At 41.9% G+C, this 14,088-nt stretch overlaps 1 protein-coding gene across 1 annotated transcript in view; it reads right to left on the reverse strand.

Moving 5' to 3' along the window:
- The window catches only part of PCP4 (Purkinje cell protein 4), a gene marked incomplete at both ends in the record, with an annotated part of 60,948 nt that extends 55,732 nt beyond the window's left edge, over positions 1 to 5,216 (reverse strand). The window contains one exon of the mRNA XM_084290688.1: positions 5,133 to 5,216. Coding sequence (XP_084146814.1) covers positions 5,133 to 5,216 — 84 coding nt within the window. The remainder of the gene's footprint in view (positions 1 to 5,132) is intronic.
- Between the last annotated feature and the right edge of the window lie 8,872 nt (positions 5,217 to 14,088).

Here is a 14,088-nt window from a genome sequence, read left to right on the forward strand (position 1 = left end):
TATGTATTCAATCTTGTCTGCTGGCATATGACTACAATTTTACTGCCTCTTACTCCCACTTACCTGAAAGAATTAACACAGAGAAGAGCATCCAAGCTGGCTTCTGAAGCAGAAATGCTCACAGACTTCCCAGGAGTTCCACCTGTGCAAGAAGACTGAAGATGGCTCTTCTCTTCAAGTGTGAACGAGGCCTGCTTGGAGAACCATATGCTCCACATATGTAACAAAACAAGTAATTGTAGGCTCAGTCTTTGTCTGTAGCTGCCATGTAGCTGCACAGTCTTGCTTCACTTCAAACCCCACCACTGGAGGTGCCCGGGAAGTGGGGTGGCTTTATTTAAAGTATGGCTAGCTGCAGGATCACTCCAGAAGAAACAGCAATAGAAAACACAGGGGAAGATAACTTCTCAGGCTGTTCTATTTTTCAGTCAAAATTTGATTCAAATCAAATCATCTCCCACCCCCCAAAAAAATCAATATGAAAATATGACTGTGCCTTGAAAGGTGTTCCATATTCCACTGGTGCTAAAATAGATTTGAATTTTGATTGTGACTGCAGAAACTGAAGTTTCTAAGTGCTCGAAATTGGTACACTGAAGTGAAACCCATGCCTCTTTCTCTTTTTCGTTTTATGAATTTTTCAAGAGATGGGTAGAACAACTTTACACAAACTTTCAGAAAAGGAAATCTGCGTTGCAGCTGAAATCAAGGATGCTGATTTGAAGTGGAAAGGTTTTGTTTCAGAAAGAAGTGCATTTGAATAGTGGAAAACAGAAGCGGATCTGGAACGTGACCTTATTACAGAGAACAGGCTGTAATTATTGGCTTTGGTATGCTCCTTGATAGCAATAGATTTAACAAGCATAGTCCTAGACCGTGTGACTGGTCGTTCATACATAATCAGCTAATTTGCCCAACTAAAAAATTGCAAATGTAGAATAAAAGCACTTTCCACAGGCTTAGCTCCCATTAGTATGCCTTTTTACCTTTTAATTAAGGAGGTAATGGCTGTGGGTAGTTGAGGAACAAAATACCTTTGAAGATCTGGGCCTTAGGGCCTTTGTTACAATCTAACCTTTGTTCCCATGCGAGAGCAATGAGTCAATGGTTCCAACAAAATCTTACCGCTGTCGGTGTCGCAAGTATAATTTCAAATATAATCTTGAAAAATTGAGTCTTTTCTCCAGAGATTTGCATGACATGACTTACTGTACAGTATGAGTCATCTTCTATCCTTAAAAAAAAAAAAAAAAAAAGCAATACCCAAATATAAGTGTCAATTCTCCAGTCTGGATAAAGAATTTTGAGGGATACAATTCCTAGAAGTGTCCTGAACTTTGGTGTAAAGAAAGCCACTCTCTCAGTTTAAGTCAAATTCCTGAAACCTTTCAAAGCCTGAAGTGTGCTGTGGGTTTTGACTCTTTTATTGGCTTTTGATTTGCTGAGGAGAAAGGATATGAAAATGTATAGCATTCAGGTGTTACTTGGTACTTACCCGTGGCAGTTAACTTTTTAATTAAACGGTAAAAAGACATACTAATTATCAGTTAACAATTTTCAATCTCTGTACAGACAAAGGAATTAATGTGATTAAAAAGATCCACAACAATTACAGTTTGCAGTGTGGAGAGAGAAGGAAGTTTAAAGCATACCTCCTTCCCTTACTTTAGTGACTTTGGGGAAATTAAGGTTAAGGGCAAGCTCCTGGTGTTTTCTGTGCCCTTTAGATTAAACAATCAAAGTAAAAAATCGAATGGGTCCCCCTAAAATTCTCAGTAGTGTCTTACAAAAATGAAGGATTTTGTTCCAATACAAGCTGAGAGCATTAGGCGTTCCATATATCTGTACATATATGAATTTAGACAGCAAATGTCAAGGTGAGGTGAGATAAGACATCTAGGAGGGTATCATTGGTCCTGGGCTGTTGCACGGGAGCCAGGGTTCAGGGAGCCTTTTCCCCTCTGTGTACTCGCTAAATCCCTGTTCTGCGCAGAGGATGGATCTAGAAGGCTCCCAGCTTCAGAAGGGCTGAAGTACATTGCAAAGGTAACCAGTGCCAGTGTTCACCTCTGCTCAAAGCTCAGAGATTATAGTCTTCTCTCCCATCAGAAAGCTGGTTTGACCAAAAATGAAAGGCAGTGCTAGTGCTCTAAGACCCCCTCCGCTGTGCACCACACAGCACTGCCACAGTGATTGCCGGATCCACTGGATTCCTTGTTCTTGTTCTCTATAGTGGCATAGTGCTGAACTGCAGAAGGGTTTCTGTCCTGTTTGCTTTTCATCTTTAGACAGAGCAGAGGCTTCAAAACAACCTCTGATCTTTGTGTCACAGCACTCCCAAGTTTTGTCAGACATTTTACAGGAAAAAAAAAAAAAAAAAAAAAAAAAGTCAAGAAGTCAAGACATCCAAACTCTTTCTTTCCACTTGCCCTAGAAACATTTTAGTGCTGTATTGATAGTAATTATACATAACATATTCCAGTAAAAGGAATTTAAAGTCACCAGGTCAAGCGATCCATAATTGGTGGCTGCCAAAATGAAGATCCCAGTGCAAATGTATTCCAGCTCTGCTCCTACCTCACACAAACACAAATTTGGGTTCTTCATGTTCTCAGGGGGCAGGAGCCTGCCTCTGCTGGGCAGGATGCTCCAGCTTAGGGCATGAATCAAGAGCAAATAGTTAGATGGAGAGGGAAAAGTTTGTCATGTTTGGGCTTATGCAAAAGAAGATCAATAAAAAGAAGAAAGATTTGTCTCTGTTGCATAGCATCTTTTCTGATATATTTATAGATATCTGAAGTTTTGGAGTTCTCAGCCTCAGCTTCTGGTGCTTTTTTTACCCTTATGTACCTGGTTTATAAATGGAGCTAGTTAAAATTACCATTGTATAAGAGGTTGGCTGGAGGTAGGAAGCTGGATATAGATAATTTCACAGACTGGTTTGGGTTGGAAGGGACCTTAAAGACCACCTGATTCCAGCCCCTGCCATGGGCAGGGACACCTCCCACCAGACCAGGTTGCTCAAAGCCCCATCCAGCCTGGCCTTGAACACCTCCAGGGATCCACAACAAATATGGACTCGATTATCCAAAGGTCTCTCTTAGTCCTATTTCCTACCTTCAGCTTATTCACGAAATAAGATCCGTTCCACTTATCAAAGTAAGAATATTTAGTTACCATTCAGAAAGGGAGCTGGTCAAAGAAAAAGTAGGATCAGCACTTTTTTGATTTCTGAGCCATGAAGTGCAACAACAAACCAAGATAAATTGCACTGGCTTCTAGAAATATCCATTTAGCAACAGGCATACTCAGAGATACAAAAACAAGCACTTTAACATAGCCCGTTCTGTGTCACTGAGTTAAATCTCTCCTTGTAGCAATGGTTAGTTTGCTGAGAGGAGTATGAGGGGGGGAAGGGAATGAAGACATAAAATCTGAGAGAAGAAAACAGCTATGCGTGTTCAGCATCTGAAGACCTAACCAGATGAGTAGCTCTGATGAGCTACCAGTATGAGTAACCAGATGAGCAGATGTGGCTCATTTGACTGAGCCTTTTTTAATGAAATTATTTGGGTTTGGTTTAGTTTTCCTTAGAAATGTTAAAATAGAGATGGAAATAAAAACAACTAACAGCAAACTAATGGGAATGAATTACTTCTCACCAAAAGCATTTCACTTTTAAAAGAGAAGAAATGCTTAGATCTGTTTCCTTCATCTTTCTTCTATAATGTCCCTGTTACCAATAATAATGCCTCGTTCTTCCATTTCCTATGGGCTAGTGGTGACATTTCAGCTGAATGGCTGATGACTTTTTGGAGGGCCTTGTCTACCTTCCACACCTGCTAGAAAGCGCTCTCGCTCTGACCCAGTATCTCTAATTGAGGTGTTATTAAGTAGAGGTGCTTGTAAAGGTCAACATAACTCTAAAATAGATCCGTGAACACAAAAGAGACGTGGTTCTCTGTCCTGACTCACCACAGTGCCATTTTATTCAGCACAGAGTTTTCCCCGGCGGCATTTCCAAAGCACAGAAGGAAGAACAATGGCAAGCTTGGAGGGCTGAGCCCTTGGGGATCTCTCTGCAGACCGTGAGAGGACAAGTTTCCCTCCAGGAATTTCAGGACACCAGTGACCACCTAGATTTGCATCCCAGCAGAGCATCTCTCTTTTGCTCTTTTGCTCTCTCTCCCCCTCCTTTAACTTTTTAGTTAGCTAAGGGAAAAAAAAAAAAAAAAAAACACTCAAGCTTTTTTTTCTTTTTTCCTTTTTTTATTCAGCTATTGTGGCTGTTCCCTTAGGGACCAGCACAGAAACCCTTCCCCTAAAAGATGAAAAACTTCTACAGATGGCAATGGGAGAGGGTGAGAAGAAGGCCAAGTCATGGGATCTGCCAATTCCAGCCTCACGGTCTGGGTAACCGGCACTGTGCAGTTTCTACAAACTTTGTTTCTTATCCTCCCTCATAAAAATGCAAGCTAGGTCACATGTAGCTTGTTCAACACTTGCTGCTGCACAGAAATTAAAAATAGCTGCCTCGTGTTACTTAGCACTAGGAAAAAAGCACCCTTAGATTTAATGCATTCTCCTGTAGTTCGTCCCTGGGCAGCTGCGGTGCGATGAAGTATGGAAGAGTCTGGCATTAACCCTGGGACACTATGATTTGACAAAAACAAAAGCCCAGTGTCCCTTACATCTTAAATTACCAGGAAAAAAATAGAGTTGTTTTAAGACAATTAGAAGCAGGTTATGTTCTTCAGTGGACTTGGCAGAGTGGCAGGGTACTAATATGCAAACTGACTCTTTTCCCAGCTGTAAAATTCAGTAATAGTCCTGTATTTACATTTTTACAGGCATTTTGTTTTTATGAATAATTAGTAGATCGGTTTGTAGAAATTACTAGGAGTTTCTGAAGGTCAGTGGAATCTAAACCCGGGTTCTCTTAAATATTTAGTTTATCATCTCTTTGTATTTAAAGCTTCAGAAGCTGAAACTTTAATGACTTTATGTAACTGTAGAGCTCACCTGATATTGAGGAAAGGTATTAAATAACATATCTCTTACCCAGGGAAGGCCAAAAAACTTGCTAACTGCTTTTACAGAGGGCTTTGCCATTTTGGTGAGCAGAAACCTACCTTGCTTCTTGTTTCAAAGGGTTTCACAGAAGTGCCCCTCAGTGTATCCCTGGAGGCCACAGCACTTCCAGGGCTTTGAGGCATGCCCGAGCTGTATGGGAGGCAGGAAACCTCCCAGCCCAGGTCCTGAGGGCAAGGGCTGCCAAATATTGGTCCTGGGTACGGTGAGAAAACCCTGCTGCTTCTGCCTAGCCTGTGGTTTGACTCAGTGTCATTAATGAATCCTGAAGCCTCGCTTCCCAACGGGGCTTGTTGTTGTTGTTCACTTTTGAGAGCTCAGCGTGGCGAGGCACTGATCAGGAGTGAGAGGCAGGTGAAAGAACACTTCATACATATCCTCGAGCTCTCGGCTGGTACTCCCTAATACCTCATTAAGCAGGATGGTTAATTGAGCTCTCTGTTCTGCATCCATAAACAGTTTGCTACTTATCTCCTTAGACCACATTTAAATTTGGTATTAAAAAGCAGTGAGAAAATACTTTTGCTGCCCTATGGACAGCATATCAGCAATATATGGGGTTCAATGGGAAAAGGCAATTATGATCACTATTGAACTAGAAAGCAAGTCCTGCATGACTGACTCTAGGGAGAGTTGTTAGCAGAATACACCAGCATCTTGCCCCAGTCGCTCCAGAGGATCTTTGGTGTACTGTCTGAACAAAATGGTTTCAAATGAGCAAGGTTTGATTTGCAACAGCAAAGACATGACAGTCGGCTTCTTTCTGCTTTCTGCTGCTGAAATGTGCTTCTCCCTCCCCTTCCTTGCTCACTTTCCTCCCTCCGTGCTGCAAAAGAGGAGGAACTATTTTGGACTGTCACTAAAAGCTTGGGCAGAACGCATTTCTTGTTTGTTTCAATTAATATAATGCAAAAAGATGGGCAAGTACGTAAACATCCCAAGTCGAGCCCATTTCCATATTAGATGTTTATTCCCCTTGTTCCAGTTTATGCATTTCTAATTCACAGAAGTGCATGACTGATGCCTGGAGAACAAAGTAACCATTATGTCCTTTTGAGTTTTCATATTATAAATTATCTTGGCCATAAAGTACATTCAAAAATGTACCTGACTGATGAGAATTGCTGTGCTGTGTGCACTGAAATGCCAGTTCTAACCCAGGGGGAGGAATCATTAATTGGGGTAATGAAATTGAAAGCATGATAATAGATGTAACCTTAAATTGTTGATTATGCCAATTGACCTTTTTGTAAGATCACTACGCCTTCATAAAGTCCTCTTCCTCCTTGACAAGAAAAAAGCCAGCAACCCTGTGCTAGCAATTTTATTCATCTGACAACATTTTGTGAAGCAGAAAACATGGCAAAAGGAGCAAACCGAGTTCAGTGAACTCTTACCTATGCGGTCTCCAGCATAACATCAGCTCAGGCAGTGCGAGCTTAATGCTCTGCACTGTGCATCTACAGTAGGGAAAAAATAGCATAGCTAAAGTCTAGCACTTGCATGCAAATAGTTGCAATTATAGGCTATTTAGTTGGTGTTTCGAGTTAAGCTGGTCAATGACCCATGAGCACGTCTGGGAGCAGTGCTCCCCTGGAAGACTAAACATACAGAAAACATGAGGCAGCGTGCACTGTCACTCCCTTGCCCGCTGTCAGCCTTGGCCATTAAGCAGCTACAAAGGGCACAAAGGACATAGGTGTCTGCTAAGCAAATCTTGGCCAGCAGCAAAATTAACAACTAGGAGCAGAGTGACTTTAGTTGTGTGCTGTCGGTAACCGTAGCTCGTGGCTCTTCTTACAGCTTCCATTTCAGGGCATCATCACTGGCTTCATAATCGTCTGGCTTTAATTGTGTCTACCTCTGCTCTGTTAAAAGGAATTAGCTGTTGAAATTAAGGAAGCTAAGGCATTGTAACTTATTATCTGTGAAGCTGCTGAGCGTAGCAAGAGATGAAAGGAAACCTCCCCGAGTTAGTTGGATGATCTTCCCAACACACGTTAGAAAGTCTTCATTAATTATTGGTGACAGGGTTCATTGCAATAATTGAGGAGCATCTGCAATGCAGGGCAAAACTTGTCAGCAGCCTGGCCACTGAGGGTAAAGAAATACAGATGTCCTTCCTTGGTATTTCCACGGTGCCATGTGGCACCTGCAGCACTTCGTAGGTGGCTGAGCAGAGCCGGGTCTCCTGATTAAACCTGTGGTGCCAGGAGAGGTGACAGCAAACTGAGGGCAGAGAGGGAGAGAAGAAATCTGCAAATGAGGTTTCTGGACACATGCAATTTTCTTCAGGCATCTGTTTAGGGGCAGCACTATGGCATGACAGGAGTGAGGGGCTGCACCGATACGCACAGGTTGCTCAGAGAGCACAGATTAATAAAGACAAATGGCTTGTCTCATCCTTCCCTCCATGAGCACGTGGCAAGCTGTTTGTGCTCCCGTGCTGCGTGACAAAGTGGGTGGCTGCCCAGCTTGGAGAATCCACCAGGCTAGTATTCAAGCAGGAGCTGCTGTCCTGCTACTCTTGCTGTCAACTGGCCATCTTCATGGTGGTTACCTGCTTCTGCATCAACGCTGCAACATGCAAGAGAAGTGCTGAGACAAACCCATGGGGCTACTTGGTTACCACATGGAGTACTTTTTAACAAATCGTATGGCTTTGTGGTAAAACCAAGTAGAGGTGTTGCCTCATCAAGGGAGATCCATTGCCTGTTGTTTGGAAGGACTGTCAGGAAACATCTAAATGATGCCCCGTGTCTCTGAAGAGTGGTAGGAAGCAGCCCCAACACCTGGCAGCTCAACGCACCTTGGGAATCGCTGCTGACCTGGGAAAGCAAAATGCAGCCTGACACCATCCCTGAGAGCCTGCCAGCCGTGGAGCAGGGGGTCTGACTCCCAGGTCTCCCTTTGCCCTTACACGTTAGGTCTAAAATGAGTGGTAGTGACATTGGTGTGTGCAGCAGAGGGACCCGGGGAGTGTAAGCACATGGACCAAGCCAGTGGAGCTGAGACCATGGCAACTGTATCCAGCCGTGAAGTCACTGGGATGAAGGGGATCGATAGCACAGCTGAGCTGATCCAAGGTCAGAGCAGCCCCTGGGCTGTCTGTGCCGAGAAGCTAATGAGATGGAGGCAGAACAAAGATGGCTCTGGTTGGCTTCTCGAGTAAAAACATCTTGATATTGTTTTCCCTGGATTTTGGCATTCTTTCCCCAAAACAAAAACAAACAGAGTGTTTTGCTGGAACGTTATTTGAGAAAAAGCACTTAGTGCCCTCATTTGAGGGAGTGATCATACCACAGTAGCAAATAAGCAGCATAAATAGCATCTGTGTGACATGAGTTCTGATATGAGGGAGAATGCTGAAATTCACTCTGAACCGAGAGGGAATAATCTATTGTATAGCTTCTGAGCCAGCAAATATCCACGCTTGTTTAAATGAATAGCTGTGCTAACCTAGTATAAACCATCCGTGATTTCTAGGATCGTGTAAAAGAGCTGTTAGCAACCCGCACCTCCTTGTCCTCACTCCACCAATAACATGTTGTTTTATTTCCTCTTTATTGACAAGCTTTCACTTCCATGTTGAGTTAATCTTACCATCTTCTTTCTCTAATTGGTTACATCTGTTTAATCTAATTGGTTACATTGGTTAAGCTAAATATCTTGGGCTTGGAGGGGCTGAGTATGTGGGAAGCCAGCTCAAGTTTTTTTATGCTCTCTGCCTTTTCCATCACCTTGGTGAATTTAAGAAATCAGTGACTGGCTGCCTTTTACCATCACAGTGGAAATTCCCTCAGTTACCTCTCCACTTTTTCCCAACAGCAATTTAGGAAGGTCAGTTTAAGTTTACATAGTGTCCTCCTGACATCCTAGTGGGTGCGATGATTGAAATATGCGGGCATCAGCATCCGTGCATAGGCAGGACAGAGCATGCAGGTAGAGGATGGGTGTTTTATTGGATCAGCTGGCATCACTGGCAATACTAGACAAGCTTTCTGACATGCAAGCCCTTCCTTAGGTCTGAAATAGAAGCAGCAATTTGCGAAGCTAAATACAAGCTGAGAACAAATGCTCAGATGTTAATTAGATACGTATCAATTAGCCCTTTGTTTAAAGAAAAGATATTCGGTAGCTGTGGAGGAAAAAAAGGATGGTAGAGAGGGAGGAAAGTGAGAGACAGTGAAAGTTTAGAAAGTTAAAGAAAGCTACTTATCACCTAGGGGGGGAAGAGACAGCTAGTTCACAGCCTGGGGAACAAGAGCGGATCGTGGTGAGTAGGAGGAGAGTATAATCATGACAGTCACATCTACCGAGAGCGTGCGCCTCCATGTCAAGGGGCTCTACGAATTTCTCTGCTCAGCCTCTTCTGTAGCACAGACTTTTGGAGAATGATCTGAAAAAGAGCACTAAAATGCCAAAGATGTTTTGTGGGAAGTGTTCCCCTATTGGCAGCTAGAGTAATCTTTCAGTTACAGGTTGGCCATGAGAGACCATTCTGGAGCATACAGATTGCTTAGTTTTACTTATACAGGTACCATGAGGCCACTGGATTAATTTTATTGTATTTCTGGGATTGCAGGTGTGGGATTTAGAGAAATTCGGGAGGGAGAGTTACAAGGTGGGCCCCACTTTGGATGGGCAGAGGAAGATGAATTTTATGCAACACTTTGAGGGGACCATACACTGGTTTCAGGGATGCTTGTAAGAAGCTGTGCTCTTCCAGATGATGTCCATCCTTGTGAGGAAAGAGATAGCCAGGCTGGCTGGCTGGCAAGCAAGGAGTACCCACCTGGGATGCCCAGGTACTTGACTGAGAGTGGTCTATTGTAGGTTTGCAACAGCATGTATTATATATACTGCCGAAGAAATATCAAAAATAGCAGCTCTATTCAGTCAAACCAGTAAGAAACCAAATGTTTGGTCAATATTGTGCATACCGTTTCCTAGGAGTGACTCTGTTGATTGTGCTCACCCCACATGAGGTGCTTTTTCATTGTAAAAAGAAACCTTCACGTGGAGCCAGTGTTATTTTTAAGTGGCTTTCTCTTCAGGTAGCCTGAATTCTCTGTGAATTATAAAACTGGAGGGACAACTTTAGGAAACCTGGCCGCAGAATGAAATGCTGGATATCTGTGATGCATTTTATTTCATTGTACACACAAGTGGAATTCAAATCAGAACATTTTGTAAGGGAACGTGGAAGGGTTGTATACGATCAAACTGTGCACGCAGCCTGTGAGCAGTAAAAAACTAGGTACTTCTAGACTACTAAAATGTCCCCCAAGTCATAATTATAAATCAAGATGCATGTGTTCAAAAGATTGGTGTCTCCATAAAGTGCCCGAAATTCAATATTTTTAGCCTACTCTGTCTTCTGAAAGTGCCTGCATATTTTATATTCCCCGAGTGCTAAAAATTGTCTCTGTATTTTATGTATTGTTGTTTGTAGAGCTCTATTTGCAAACATAACTAACAGCTAGTACTGGAGATGATATACAGGCTGTATAGAATGCCTGAGGAAAACAAATCTGGAAGCATACAAACGCTGGAACCTTCCAACTATAAATTTCAAGGACACTATAAGAATTTTTAACCTCATGCTAATTCTGTTAAGAGTATACCATAGCTGTGTGGGATGCTTCCTTGTAGCTCACAGGAAGGAAAACTGCTCCAGACTGTTTATCAGGCATGTTTCCATGGTTGTTGTACCTATAGATGCAAAAAAAAAAAAAAAAACACCCACTTGCCATAGTCATTGAGGTGTGCAGTCAGTGAGGTGTAGTTCCTGTAGATGCTGTGTGTTATCCGCTGGAAATCATCTGCTGGCGAATGGTCCCTGGGGCAGACGTGGCACTCTGAAGCAAGGTGCACAGATGGAGGGCCCCGGACATCTGACTGCAACAGCTCGGAGCTGTCAGGGGGAAAGGGGCTCCCACACAATTCCCAGATGAGAGATCTGACATCGGTTCATTCATTCAACAGCAGTGCTGGGAGGTGCATTGGCCCAACCACAGCCTAAAAAATGATTTGGGAAGCACTCCTGGTGTCCTCCAAGGAGCCTCAAGTACCACGTAGCATGGCATGGAAGTCTCCATGAGGACTTGTCAGCATGGATGGCACCATGGTGTTGACACAGGAGTCCCTCTTTTGGCTCACAGCATGTGTCCTCTTGCTGCCGTCCTCAACGCAACCATTTTTTTATTATTGTGGAAGGATACAGATTAAATGGAGAAAAAAAAATTGCCTTCAGTTCAAGGTTGGCTACGTTAATGTGGTACCAAAAAATATCAAAGCTAAGCTTGAAATCGAGGACTCAGAGATAAGCAACACAGTCTGTTTTGATTCCGTTTCAAAATGCATTCTAATCAACAAACACTTTCAGGAGGAAAACAACTGCTTCCATCCAGTTTTCATTTCTGTACTGCACAGTTACTCTTCTGATGAGAGGAGGCTCGCTAACCATGCATGTGCACAGAAAACCAAAGATCTGTGGCTTTTACCCCCAGGTCACAAGCTGGTGTTACCCTTGGCCCGTCTATCTTGTGCAATGGGTATTTCTGTAATAAAGTGGCTTTTTGTTGGTTTTTAGGCTACACTAAGCTGCATGAGCAACTAGGAGATGTCAGCAATACCAATACTCATACCCAAATATGACAGATCTTTCTCTCAATGCATGGTTATGTCAAAGAAAAAACAGATATTCCATAGTGTAAATTACTTATATTTTCTCTGTATAACACTATTATTTACATTTACATAACATGTTTTTGGTACAGTTACATTCAAAGGGAATACATTTCAAAGCTCCTCCTTAACCAAACAAGACAGAAACAGTGGAGATGGACAGAATCTGAAAGAGCTTTGGATACGATTGCACATGGCAGATGATGAATTAGTCCCAGTGCTTGTTCTGACAGACTGAATGAAAATGTGACTAGCAGTGCAAAATCCGTCACAATTTAATGAGATCCTAAATGCTAAACATGCAAAATAACATTTTTTTTTCCTGAGATTAGGTTTCAAATATCTTATTTTCATTGCACAGATTATCACTGAGATGCAGCAACTTCTTTCAGCATTCAAAGAGCACCTGCATTGGCTCATACAAAAGATTAGCATGCAAAACGCTGAATAATTCAGAATGCCTTGAGTGGGTAGAAGGATGAGCACACTGGAAAAGAACCTGTTTTTCTGAAAGAAGTTTGTCTTTGCATTAAAAAAAACCTAACATGTTTAAGCACTTTTTTAATGAAACCATAGTTTTCAGATTGGGAACAGCCACCCTTTGTTGTGACCCACATCATGTGGCTGCCAAACTCAGCCCACAAGTATAAGAGAGACATAAAGCATTCAAGCAGCAACTCTTAAAAGTCAGGATTTTCAAATCCATATTTTTCAGCTCAAGATTTTTGCCTTTCAGTCAAAACAGGATTTTTGGCACATGGGTAATTGCTTTTTATTTAACACTGGAACAACATTTTTAAGACAAATACTTCTAACAAAACAATGTATTGATTTTTTTAAAAAGAATCACTTCTGATCCACAGGTAGTTTTGTTAGAAATGTTGAAATAGCCCTGATGAGAACTTCTCTTGGTTTTATTACAGAACAGAAACTGAAAAATGTGGTTGATCTATGAGCTTGAGATGATCAGCTGTATGTAAATTTTAAAAAAGCAATAGATAGTTTATTAACCAGTATTCTTCTGAGCTAATCAATCACTAGCAGTTCTAGTCCTTGAACTTGCTGTGGATAACCTGATATTTCTGTCTGATAGGAGTTTTGGTGATTCCTTCGAGATCCAAACCAGATTCTTGTTGTTGTAGAGTCCCATCAAACTCATTGTCTCTGAATTTAAGGCTGCCATTTGTGTCCATTATTTTGCTGAGCTATCATATACTACATTGCAGAGGTTACAATTTTATTTCATTGCATGATAAATAAACACAAAAATAATCTATAAATTGAGAGAACTGGTGGTGACCTTTCTTGGTCACAGGAAGCCATCCAAGTATAAAATGCAGCTGACAGATGAATTTCCAGAAGTCCATTCTAAACATGTGTCACATTTCTAATTTTCTTTGGGCTGACCAGATGATCAGTACGCTTTTGAGGCTGCCCCTAGGACAGAATGAAAGCAGTTACCTAACTAAAAGAAATCCTAGAAAAGCCGTCCCACAAGGGTCCTCAAGAGGTTACCTGCCACCCCTCACCCCAAAGCATTATGAAAAAATTAAATCTATCATCAGCAACCCACTCAGAATCTAAATACAAAGAAAAGGAGGAACGGCAGAATAAAAAAAAAAAAAAAAAAAAAAAAAAAAAAAGCTTATATAAGTCTCACGTGCATACACCGATGACAGTTTTGGGAATTCATTAATTGGTCTTCTGCTATCTAAGAACTTGTGTGCTCTGCAGTCCTTATTGCTCCAAGCAAAAGATTTTGTTGGGCATTTCCCCTCCAGTTTTCTTAAAGAAACTAACCCATAAGCTGTAATAAAAAGTTAACATCTGACATTGCTTTCCTAATACACTGGAAATTGCAACAATAAGCATGCCAGTATTTCATACACCTGAAAGAACATTCTCAACATCTCCATGTTTATCTAAGGCTGGCTTTTTTTTAAAGTTCCCATGGCTAGCATCATTCTGCTTCCACCGACAGCAGTGTTTTCAAGCTGACCCCAGTGAGATCAGCTCAGCAGTTCTGAAAACACTGTCCTCGTTTGAAATCAGTGCTGTGGGTTTCCAGTCCCAATTACTTTCATGCTTCTGCTGCTGGCTACTGTTCCTTGCATTTTCCCACCTGGTCGCAATCCCTTGGGCATTAATGGAAATTTCACTTTTCTTCACAGCTGAAATTTTTATCAAGCCTGAGCTGGTTCCCAACTATTGACCAAACTTCCTATAGTTTGTTTCTCAATCATTAATCATGTACAGCCTGTACTGCCTTGGTATTCTTCCAGTATGAAACATCATGAATAATGTATT

The sequence above is a fragment of the Netta rufina genome (assembly GCF_964035555.1).
Source record: "Netta rufina genome assembly, chromosome: 1".
Lineage (NCBI taxonomy): Eukaryota > Metazoa > Chordata > Aves > Anseriformes > Anatidae > Netta > Netta rufina.